Source organism: Neolamprologus multifasciatus, chromosome 2 (genome assembly GCF_963576455.1).
Source record: "Neolamprologus multifasciatus chromosome 2, fNeoMul1.2, whole genome shotgun sequence".
Classification (NCBI taxonomy): Eukaryota; Metazoa; Chordata; class Actinopteri; order Cichliformes; family Cichlidae; genus Neolamprologus; species Neolamprologus multifasciatus.
In genome coordinates, this window is record NC_140440.1 from 13,286,008 (window position 1) to 13,298,044 (window position 12,037).

At 40.9% G+C, this 12,037-nt stretch overlaps 2 protein-coding genes across 2 annotated transcripts in view; one reads left to right on the forward strand and one right to left on the reverse strand.

Annotated features, from left to right (window-relative positions):
* The window catches only part of LOC146524079 (alpha-1,3-mannosyl-glycoprotein 4-beta-N-acetylglucosaminyltransferase B), a 32,567-nt gene extending 21,867 nt beyond the window's left edge, over window positions 1-10,700 (forward strand). The window contains exons 13-15 of the mRNA XM_085184059.1: window positions 4,310-4,376; window positions 5,175-5,287; window positions 6,149-10,700. Of these exons, the coding sequence (XP_085040185.1) occupies window positions 4,310-4,376; window positions 5,175-5,287; window positions 6,149-6,166 (198 nt within the window). The 3' untranslated portion in view covers window positions 6,167-10,700. The remainder of the gene's footprint in view (window positions 1-4,309; window positions 4,377-5,174; window positions 5,288-6,148) is intronic.
* Window positions 7,728-11,730, reverse strand: LOC146524080 (short coiled-coil protein B-like). The gene is made up of 4 exons (XM_085184393.1): window positions 11,584-11,730; window positions 10,942-11,010; window positions 10,784-10,864; window positions 7,728-9,933 (listed from the first exon to the last, which is right to left on the reverse strand). The coding sequence occupies exons 2-4, from the start codon at window positions 10,955-10,957 to the stop codon at window positions 9,791-9,793; spliced, it is 240 nt and encodes a 79-aa protein (XP_085040519.1). The 5' UTR covers window positions 10,958-11,010; window positions 11,584-11,730; the 3' UTR covers window positions 7,728-9,790.
* Between the last annotated feature and the right edge of the window lie 307 nt (window positions 11,731-12,037).

The window sequence follows — 12,037 nt, forward strand, 5'->3', positions numbered from 1 at the left end:
ACCTGGGGAAATTACACCAAGTCTGTATAGTTTGCCTAAGATACACAGCATAAGCAGCTCAGGCCTTTAAACTTCTCATAAGTGATCGTGATTGACTGCGAGGGGTAGTTTCTTTTTGCCATTATTTATTTGAACAGAATGACATCACTAGTCCCCAGAGTCTGTCTGTTCCCAGACCAGCTGAATACAACTTTTGACTCAAACAGTAAAATGATTAAATGCGGACGATCCAATATTATGTTTCTCTTTTCTAAGTTAATAAATGATTTAATAATTGATCAAAATACAGATTTTTTGTTTTGTTTTCCTTCAAAAACCTGGCTGCAGCTGGATGAGTTTGTTTAAATGAATAACCCACCCAGAGTTCTGCTAAACTGCTCATAGCACAGGCTGAGGACGAGTTTTTACTCAAAGAATTATCAAGAAATCCAAATATTTTGACAGGTTCATAATTCATTTGAAAGCCTCACTCTTGGCCTTGTACCCTCTAACACATAAAGAAGTTTGGTTTAGTTTCTTCTGATTTCTTAGACTTTTTACCTGAATTGGTGCTCATAACGTTCACGTGGATGCGCCAAATGACGACCCCGACACTGCATTGTTACTCTTTGCTAAATATGAATGAACTGACTGTTTTGATCACAGACGACATAGAAACTGACCAATAACCCAAATCTGTCTGGACAGCAACGTTTTACAATAATGGACTGCACCGTTTCAGTACACTCTTTATTTATTTATTTATTTTTTTATAAAAGTGCTTTAAGGCAAGTTTATTTATATAGCACAATTCAACAACAAGGTGATTCAAAGTGCTTTACAGAGACATGGTAATAAAATGTTATCTTCTTCAGTGGAAGAATATGCCACAGTAATGTAGAGCAGCTATGTAAATTTTATTCTCAGAAGTCAAATATCTCGTGTTACATCCTCACTGCACACATTGCAGAGAACTGTGGCTCCTCTGAAAAAAGCTTGAAATCAGAGGTTTGATCGGCTGATATAAGACAGATAACTCGTAAACTGGAGAGGAAATGACATCGCACTCATTTAAAAGAACTTTGTTTTGCACGGAAAGATAGTTTGCAGCTCTGTAAAAATCCTTCCACAGACTAGGTCATTTTACTACTGATGTAGTAAAATGAGATAACCCCAGGCTGACAGTCAGGGCTCTGCTGCACCACGTCTTCCTTTTTTTACTTGTTTTACTTGAACTAATAATGAATTTTACCACAAATAAAATGTTCCAGTCACAAAGAAAAGAACATGTACATTTTATTGCATACGTATACATTTTATTTTTGCGGGTCATACCCAGATGTATTGAGCTATGAAGCTGGATGACACCAATTTAAAGCAGCGGTCCCCAACGACCAGGGCACCGGTACCGGTCTGTGAGTCGTTTGGTACCGGGCCAGGAGAGTTGGGCTCAGGTGTGAAGTTTATGGTTAACTCTGTTAACTCTGTTTCCCGGGGTCTTTTCCCGTGGTGTAGCTGTGTGTCTTATTTTGAAAGTAATATTTACACGTTGCCATAGTGACCAGGGAGCGTTAAGGGGCAGAGAGGAGGATGTTACTCTCAGTGTTGTCTGCGAATTTCAGGAGGGCGCTGCTAACAAAGTTACACAATTACACAGTGAAGTCACATTTGCTATTATTATATTTACAAAATATCTTTGTCCTGTCAAAGACAGCTTAAAGGTGAAAATATCGTCTGATATTAAACCGATACGTGGCGCAAAAAACAAAAAATGCTGGACTGCTGATTCAAAGTCATGTCTTAATGACATAAAAGGCTGGCTGACTTCTAATTTCTTACTTCTGATCTCAGACAAAACTGAGATTTTGTTACTCGGCCTGAAAAATCTTAGTAACATTGTTTCTAACCAGGATGGCATCAGCTTGGCCTCCAGCAACACTGAGAGAAATCTTGTCCTTCAGGGTCCAAATGAAGCAAATATGTAGCGCTGCTTTCATCCACAGAGTATCTCTAAAGTTATATCCTGTCTCTGAGTGATGCCGATGCTTTGGTGCTGGACTGCTGTAGACCAGGATTAGGAGGTTGTTCTAAAAGTTCCTGAAAAGCCTCCAGTTAATTCAAAATGCTGCAGTGGGAGCACAGAGAGAGACTGTATTTCTCTAATACAGACATCCTCTCTTCTTTTAAGATTAGATTCAAAACTTTTGGATAAACCTTATAGTTGGGGCTAAATCACATGACCCTGAGCCATCTCTCATTTTGAAGTGCAGTCGGGCATCCTGGCAGTCGTATGACATCAGAGACAGATGACACCTATGTGTGCAGTCTATTCTGATTGTATGGGTAGAGAGCTGTTGGGAATATCGTCGCGCAAACCTCAGCTTAAAACGGACTTAAACTCTGCAGAAGACTGCCTGCTTCCTCAGTCTTCTTGTGGTGACGGACCTTGACCTTCAGTTTGGAAACGGTACTAGTGCCTGTACTGGGTTTACACTTTCAAATGATGACATATAATCTAATGATTTCTCCCCTTATATTACTCGTTGACTCTGACTACATGTACTGATAGGACTTCGTAAAAACCTGTAAAAATGCCAAAGCAGTAAGGTAACCAAAAAGACAACATGATGGTTGTTACGTAAATTTACAAGTTCATAATTGTTCCATAAACATGCCCAACACTGGTAATGCTGTCCAAGTTGCTTTGAAAAAGTAATTAATTATAGTTACTAGTTACTTCTTCAAAAAAGTAACTGAGTTAGTGAGTTAGAAGATTCTAAAAGTAATTAATTACTTGAAAAGTAACTATTGCATTACTTAAAAAACAATGTTTAACCCTCTGGGCTCCAGGGTATTATTGGCCATTTTTAACTACTTCTGATGTTTCCTCCACATTTCACCATTAAAAACTATTTATTTGCCTTGTTTGGTCTCATCAGCACAACCTCACGTGTCTGAATTTACAGTCATGTTTTCATTTTGACAAACTGTATTAACACAACTGATCTAAAATCAGACAAAAAATATAACTTTCTACTCGGATTTTATATTTTTTACTGTAACAACCACAAACATGTTTATTGAATCATATTTCATAACTTTAAATTTCATGTACACAAGTTTTGCAAACAACAAAGTTATTTGCAGCCATTTACCTTTTACCCCTTTTTAAAAATAAACTATTTATAGAACAATCAGCTGTTCTTCAATAAGATGCCACAAATTATTTGTATCACTCCAAATATTTCTGTCCACTGTAAAGGAAACATCACAGCCTGATACCTGCAGGTCTGACAGCAGCAGGTGTGTCACTGCTGTTTCTACCTGGAGACAGCAGTCGCCTCATTGTTCTGACACACAACACAAAACTATCCACAACACTACACACTAACTACACAAGACAACACACTAACTACACACTCCAAACACGCTAAAACGTCACAAATCTCTCACATCTCAAAACTCGCTCTCTCTCTCTCTCCTCCTAAACAACCAAACGTCATGTTGCCATATCATTTTTTTGATTGGTCGACATGGTGCATTCTTCCACCAACACCAACGGGCTGTTTTTTTAGTTTTTTATTTTTTGCTCATAAGCAGAGAGGTCTCGCTGCGCTTCCTTAGACATTAAACGTCACGAAGCTATTCAGGAAAAAACAGGCGTACATATTGTTTATCATGACTCTGGTTTTACGTGGCCGATCAACACAATTTAAAACCTTGTTGCTTTGTCATCTTGAAGTGGTCATGTGATTGGCTTACCACTACTTTATTACACTCATGCCATTGTTTTGCCCCCTGAGCTCCAGGTGTCCAGGTGTTACTTACTTCCATGCAGCTGATATAAGGCGCAGTAAGCTGAACACAGCTTCATCTGTCTGTGTGTTGAAAAATAGTAGCGTGATCGCAATTTCTTATTAGTAATGGTAACACCGTTATTCCCATGACTGAGCATTACCTCACATTACACACTGACAGGTCCAGAGTGATCAAACTGGTTCAGGGAGCAGTGGTGTAATCAAAGCATTGCTGTGGGTGTGACAGATGAGCTGGTGTGTCTGCGTTTCGTCGTCGTTTTTTTCTCTGCCCCAGTGATTTAAAATTAACGTCCACACACTCACGCTCTGATGGTCGTATCTACGGTAACTCAGTGTTCAGTGTCCTGCTCAAGGCTACCACCAACCCTCAGCAGTAACCCTCTCTACCTCCTGAGCTGCCCCACATTACCTGGAAAAAAGGGAACCATCCAGTATACATGCAGAAATACAGGAAGTCAGTCAAATGTCAGTTCTTGCCTTTTACACCTGAGATACTTGTTTTCTTCTTTCAGGTGCTGGCAAGGCACAAACTGGCCCTTCCTCATTACAGGGAGTCGGGCAATGGCTTCATCATTGTTGGTACGTACATAAAGCAAAGGAAGGGGCTTCCAGCGTGTACGAGCAACTCTCAAAAACACTCAGTTATCGTACATTTAGCAGCAATCACACATTATTCATCAACCATCTGTGTTAACCCTCTCAGGCTCAAATTAAGTTTTAGTTGCTAATGCACAACCGAGTCCTGCAGTGGTACTTCTGAGTAAAACAAACTCATAAAATATGTATGTGGGGTAATCAGGTTGTTCGTTTGTAACTGTTGCAAATCGGCAACGCCTGCCTGCAGAGGGTTAAAACTAATGAACAAGGAACAGCATGCCAACAGGTTCCTATTAAACGCTGTATGGCCGAGGAGGACGCAGCTACTTATTATTCCAAAAGGGAAATATTATTGTACATTTAGCCGCTGCTCAGGTTGCTCCAGCTGATGTAGCAGCAGCTGGTGCTTTGAACCTCTGCTGTGATGCCTGAGAGAAGCTTCCCTGTTATAGAGCGGCAGGTAATTGGCCAGTAGTTTGATGATGTCACAGCCTTGTAGGGTCATAATCAGGACTGTTCTCTGTTAGCGAGTCGCTTTGTGATGCTCTGGTTCTGGGAGAGAACTTCACCAAAACTCTGAGCAGCTGTTCTTAGTTTGTTCTTATTACCATCAAACGTGTTCACAGCAAAGTATTTTGCATGTTTGAAAAAGCTTTTGCATTGTATGAGAAAAGGAAGTTACTCTGTTACCTGTGCTTTTTATAGACCCCCCCCCCCCCCCACACACACACACACACACACACACACACACACAACCAACCTACCGCTGTGTGTTTCCAGGTGAATTTGTGAATGGATTAGCTGAAGGAACGATTGAAGCAGCGCTGCAGCCGGTCTCTGCACTGCGCCTGGTGGTCCACTCCAACTCTGACGTCTGGGCTCTGCTGAGTGAGGTCTGACCCAAATACTTGTGTTAAGTGTGTTTATGCACGTAAAAACAATCTTGTGTTAAAAAAAAAGAAATGCACAAAACTAAAAGCGAGCAGCCATCAAACGAAAGTTCTTCCCTGTTCTTATGTCACATGATGTGATGAAACGTATGTGATCAAAGTGTCTTGTTGGATTTCTGTCATTCAAGTTTCTGATTCTTAAGATGAACCTTTAAAACGGACTCAGCACCACTGTGGTCGGCTCACAGTAGTGCTGGTAGATTAGGCCACATGCTCTGGATGCAACAGTTTCTCCCGTCAGTGTCCCAGCCACTTCACATACGGCTGCACCCCCACTCCCACAGAAGATCATCATCTCAGGAAACAGAGTTCAACTAGTACAAGAAAAGAGTCAATGTTGTGGTTTCAGACCACCTTCAGTTCCTGTTAAATCAAACAGGAATATTCATTAAAAACAGATCAGGTAGAAAACCAGGCGTGCTGTACAACCGGTCCGACCTCTTACTCTCGTCCTACGACAAGTATGAGGTCAGACTGGAAAGAACAGAAATAATAGAAAAAAATAAATATGACGAAACGCCCTTATTGAGCTCCGCTGTTACTTTCACACCTGGGCTTGTGGTGGCATGCAGACGTTCAGTCACACAGCAGCTAGTCTGACTGAAGTTAATCTGAGGTGCACCAAGTTGTTCCAACATATACCGCATGCATGCGCGCAGGTTTCCCTGCAATCTACAAAGCTCAGTTTTTGTGTTACTTGTTAACCTAAACGCCAGGAAGAGGTAGGTGGTGGCGTCAGTGGACGCTGTGTGTGGTTTTCTTCAGCTATGGTTTGCTTAACACTTTTCTTTTTCTGTCTGTCAGATACTCATTAAAGTTTGAAGACCACAGACAAGAAGGAAACTCACTCAGATTAGTGCGCCACCTGCTGCACAAAGACTTTGTCGACATGGACGTCCAATAAAAGACTCACATGTGCCTAAACTGCCTGTTATGTGAATAAGGATGGATGGAAGTGTCCAAATTGGCCACAGTGGTGGCTCATATTAGCTGCTTAAATTCACTCCGCTCAAACGTTTCACTGATGCAACACCAGAGCTATTCACTGAGTAAATTACTGCACTATTCTATTTTTGTTACAAATAAAGAATATCTGGTATCAAGTTGTCTTGTAAGGATTTCATTTCAGCTCTTTGTTTACATGAAAAAACGCAAAACAGGTTCTTCAAAGTCCAAATAATCCCCTGCAGCGACAGCACTCTTTAGTTTGATGCTCAGAGTTGTCAAGTTTCATCTCATCATCTGATACAGGCCATTCCTATAGGCTGTCCAAGTATGGTGACACTCGATATTTTACTTGACGTAAACAAAATCCAGCATTAAAGCATGCAGAGGATTCTGATGTAGTGTTTGTATCCACAGTCTGATGCTGTATGGATGCACAGAAGGTAGCAGCTGCATCAGTTCCCTGAGAGCTATACACACACTGTAGTTTCTTCTGACTCAATGATACTAAAGCACCGCTGATATAAATATAACCGAGCAAAATATTTTTAAATTCACATCTGCAAAAATTAAATATTGCCTTTTTTGGTCTTGAGCAGCAGTTCTCCAGGCTTTCTGAGGGTCTTTCTTTGGATAGTGGCGTTTGATGCTGGTCACTTTCACTCGAGTCCTGAACTGACCACTTCCAGAGAAATCGTTTGTTTGTTAAGCCACTTAGCATAAATCTATGAACCATTCAAGCATGAGAAACTCGAGATGATCCAGTGTTGTTTAGACCAGCGGTCCCCGACCTTTTTTGCGCCATGGACCGTTTTAATGTCAGACAACATTTTCACAGACCGGCCTTTAAGGTGTTGCAGATAAACACAACAAAATAAAAACTGTGGTATCTTGTAAATATAATAATAAATGCAAATTCACTGTAATTGTGTAACTTTGTTAGTCCTCCTGAAATGCGCCAACAACACTGAGAGTAACATCCTCCTCTCTGCCCCTTAATGCTCTCTGGTCGCTATGGTAACGTGTAAATATTTATTTCAAAATAAGACACACAGTCACAAAGCAAATATAAGGCACATGAAAATATATCGAAAAGTTATAACACACAGGAAAAGACCCAGAGAATCAAAGTTAACCATAAAAACAACTCAACTCTTACAATGCAGATGTAACGCTGTAGCAAAGATACGATTTTAAATCGCATCTTTGTCATCATTTGTATATATTCTTCTTCTTCTCGTTATTATTATATAGTTGAATATACCAAAATTGTTTCTTTCCTTGTTTTTTAGTTTGACCACCTTTCTGTGTGTTCTTATTCATACAGCAGCTGCTAAATGCATAATGGATGGTATCAGGTCCTGGTGAGCACCTTTGACTCCGTGAGCGGCAAATAAAACAAAGAGATTGTTAGCTCAAGAAATATCACTTAGAAACGTCATGAAAAGATCGTAACTTTATTTAACTAAGACTTGCCGAGTCAAACTGGCAATCGAACAAAATGTAAACAGTATACAGCATGGTTAAAGAGAAGTTCATCAATCAGCGCACACAGGCTCAAATCAAAATGACACATCATGGTTTTAGCTGTGAACTCAAACAGCGCCACTAGTGTTGTTTAATCCCAACCTGAGCAGCACGAAAGAGGAAGTGACATCACGCTGAAATGACAAAGACCAGGAGTTTGGAACTAAAGTAGCCATTCAAAGATCTGCTGGAGCTGTAGCAACGGCAGCAACACTGACTCAGAATTAAAACAAGGTGTGTCAATCCCATCTTAGATCAAGCTCCTCACTAACGAGTATCGAGAGCAGAAGACAGAATTTAACATCTGTGGTGTGGAAGTTTTCTTTTTGTGTGTCTGTGTGCAGCGTTCAGGAGCAGTAACGTCACCGGTATTTTCAAAGCATCATCTGAACTGTGACAACTGGAATCCAGTTTCAGTTCTTCGGTGATGCCTTCCTGTGTCAGAAGATCTGCAGGAGGTGTAACACTAACCACACTGACTGGAAGCTAATCTATTATTCTTGTTTCCGCTGATTTACATCTGTGAGCACCGAATACATGAAAACACCGAGACTTTTGTCACACTCACAGAATAGCCACATAAAATCAAACCATTATTTATTTAATGACTCCAAACCGTACATGCAGTACAGCTCACAAGACCTGTCTGCTGCCCCTCGGCAGGCTTCCTAAAGGTAGAAAGCTAACCACGAGTTCAGCTTGTTTGCTCGTACACACAAGGCCAGTGTAAGATTGCACTTTTGTCTTTACTTTGTATGTGTGCAAAATGCCAAAAAACAAAGTCTGAATACATAAACATGGCACAAAAGCTGAGCTCTTACGTCTTCTGAAACTCAAAGCACTCATCCTCGCTTAAACAGGAAGCCCATCTTACACACTGTTTGGGTCTGGTTTCTTTGTTTACATCAACAGATTACACAACAGGATTCTAGAAAGTCGAGTTCCATTTATCTCACCGGTTTCCTGTTTGTGTGCCACGAGTTTGCAAACATAACTGACTGACTGTGATGTCCACAGAGTTGGTGTTACAGTTAACCAGGTGACAGCTGCTCGAATCGTATCTCATCATTTAGATATTCCAGAAAAACAAACGGGATTGACAGTGTTGTGTAAAAGTGTTCCTGCAACTTCCTGAGGTCGTATTCTTTTACATATTTGTCACACTTACATGTTTCAGATCAAACAAGCGTTCATATTAGACAAAGATAACCGGAACAAATATAAAATGTAGTTTTTAAATGATTATTAGATTATTTAAGGGAAATAAACGATACAAACCTACCTTTCTGTCCCTACTTATGGTTATTACCCCCAAAGACCAAATAACTGGTTGTGCAAAAACTGCTGTCAGTGGCAACGAGTCTCTCACATCGCTCAATCGGATCAAGTCGGGATTACTTTTCCCACATAGGTTGGTTGGCATAGCTTTAACATGTGTAACAATCATTTAAAAACTACATTTTACTCATTTCAAAGTCTAACTTTTGATGATCTGTAACAAATATGCAAAGAAAATAAGAAATTAGGAAAGTGCTAAACACCTTCTCACAGAACTGTACTTTATGAAATAGGACTCATTATGTGGGACAAACTTAGCGAAGCATGTTTTCCTTCTGTAGACTTGCACAGATTTCAGGCACTCAGATATCAGAAGAGGATTCAGGCCAGCTGTCCTTCCTGACACAGAGCTGCAGTGTGTGTCAGCTCGTTAGCTTTAATATTAATGTGCAGCTCTGGATCAGGTCTCCCTTTCTTCTTTTTCTTCTGGACATTCTCTTTTAATGAATGCAACACTGGCCACTGCAGCCACATTACGAAAACAACAAATTCCCTTATTTGCACATGTTAGAGACAGAAACGGTTTCAGGTTTCAGCAGTATTAAAGGGTCCGTGAGTCCCGTCCTCTGGTACGGTCTGGGCTCTGTTAGGGACGGTGGAGGGGTGGATTTAGGTCAGGCCTCTCTGAAGGTCTCCTTACTTTCGTTTGCTCTTGGTGTCAGTGGTCTGAAAGACACTGGAAGCCGACATGAGGTTCTCAATGTACTGACCCAGGACCTGGTTCTCCGACTTCAGCTTCAGGTTCTCTTCCTTTACAGCATCGACTCGGGCCGACAGGTCTGAACACGTCAACAAAAACATCAGTCAACCATACAGGAATGTGGAAACTACAAGGGTGGTGAACGTATTCATTACAGTTTAAAACGTCATCATTATCCTAGAATCCATTAAAAACATTTATAGCTCATTCATAGTTCAGCAAACACTGTTATGTTAGATGCACCTATTCTGTGTTTCCTTCATTTCTGTCACACCTGATCTTTCCACTCTCCAAACACATAAAATAAATGTGTGTCTGTTCACACAACACATCTCAGTGTTGCACGTGCAACAGGGAAATTAGATTTAACCATAATAAGAAGATTTGTATTGATTCAGAAAGTAAGGCCACCATCGACCACTGACTTGGCGTGAAACACCAAGGACTTTGTCCACTCTGCAGAGACTGTAGGGTTGTGTTGAAGTCACTTCGACCCACTGATGTTCAAACACTGCATCCAGAACTCTCAGAATGAGTTTCTACTATCAGCCAGACGGTGCAGAGTTCAACGGGCCAAACTAAGCTGGTTTAAAAATGAGGCTAAACAGCTGCACTTCAGCTCAAATCCACTCTGAGTGATGTAGTGTTCCTGCGTGTTATCAATCTGTATCTGCTGGTACAGACACATTTATGAGTAACATTCACACAGAGAAATAAACATTCTGATGCTTCCCACTAAAAGCTCATCTACAGTGTAAAGTTAGGGGCAACTTTTAAAAATGTAAATGCACAATTTCATCTACAAATCCCAGCGTGACATGAAGCTGCAACACGAGTCGAAGCCACCCCACAAGAAACCTCACAGTTTATATTTAAAACATTCATTTTCCATTTTAACAGGTAACAGCTGTGAGGCTGCACGTGCCTACCCTCTAAAGTGTGCTGAAGCTCCAACACCTGGTTGATGAGCCTGGTCTTCTCTTCCAGCTCAGCCTGGTTCTCCATGTCACCTGCAGCAGGCGAACGGAGCCGTCAGGCACAGGAAAGAGTGAACATGCACACTGTGGAGGGGTGTGTGTTGTCTCACCATCCTCTGAGCTCATGGTGAAGTACTCGTCTTCCTTTTTGGAATGCAGGGCTGCGACTCTCCGGGACACTGCAGGAACATTTGACAGTTAAATATCTGTAAGCTAGCTTATCCACTGTTTGTAGCAAAAGCTACGCATGCTTGAAAACGACCGTACAGCTGTTCACACTTATGTTACACAACATGATGAAATGCTGTTTAGCAAAACTGCTCTGGGCAGCTGCCTCTGCTGTCACTTGGCAGTAAACGTTTACATTTTGTTGTCATGCGGTGCACACAATTCTTTTTAATCATCACTTTTGCCACACCTATAATAATAACAACACGTTTTAACAAGTTTATTATTGTCAGCACACCAGTGCAGCGCCGTGACTAAGACAGTACCTACAACAGCGTTAATAATGCTAACAGCTAAACCCTAAGACCGCTTGTTTGTCTGGTATCTGACCCTTCTAAAGGTCACGTGAACCACGGATATTTTTAAAACTGATCAAAGAGACCAGCTGGCCAAAGTAAACCACACCGTGCTAACAGTGTGGTGCTAACTAGCTGCTGCTATGCTAATAACCGTTAGCCGGATGCTATTTAAAATTAGCTGCCACACGCAGTTAGGTATAAGCTGTAAAATGAAAGGACCCATACCCAGCGACGTGAAAAACAAACGTTGCAGCGCTAAATATCGATAGGAAAATTAAAGACTAGCGTAATTTAGCACTGCTTGAATGTTCTCGGCAGTGCTAGAATTCATTGGATATTATCAGGCATTTGCACCTCACAGCCGCCAGGGGGCGCCGTACAACCCTGCAAACAACAGAACGGCATCAGAATAGTTCATCTTTTTCCCCTTTTTTTTCACTGTTTGCAGTTATTTCATTGTACCAGAGTTCTTGCCGGAAACAACACTTAAGGTGTTGCACACTTGAAGGTAAATCGCTTAAAGACACTTCTTTTTTTGAAGTTGGAAAATGCTGTTTTAGATAAGCTATGCAGGCCATGGTCACACAATTAAATATAACATATATTTATGCTATTATATGTCTTTGTTCCAAGATTATATTAATGAATCAAAACTAAGCTAAAAGTATAGAGAAAGAAA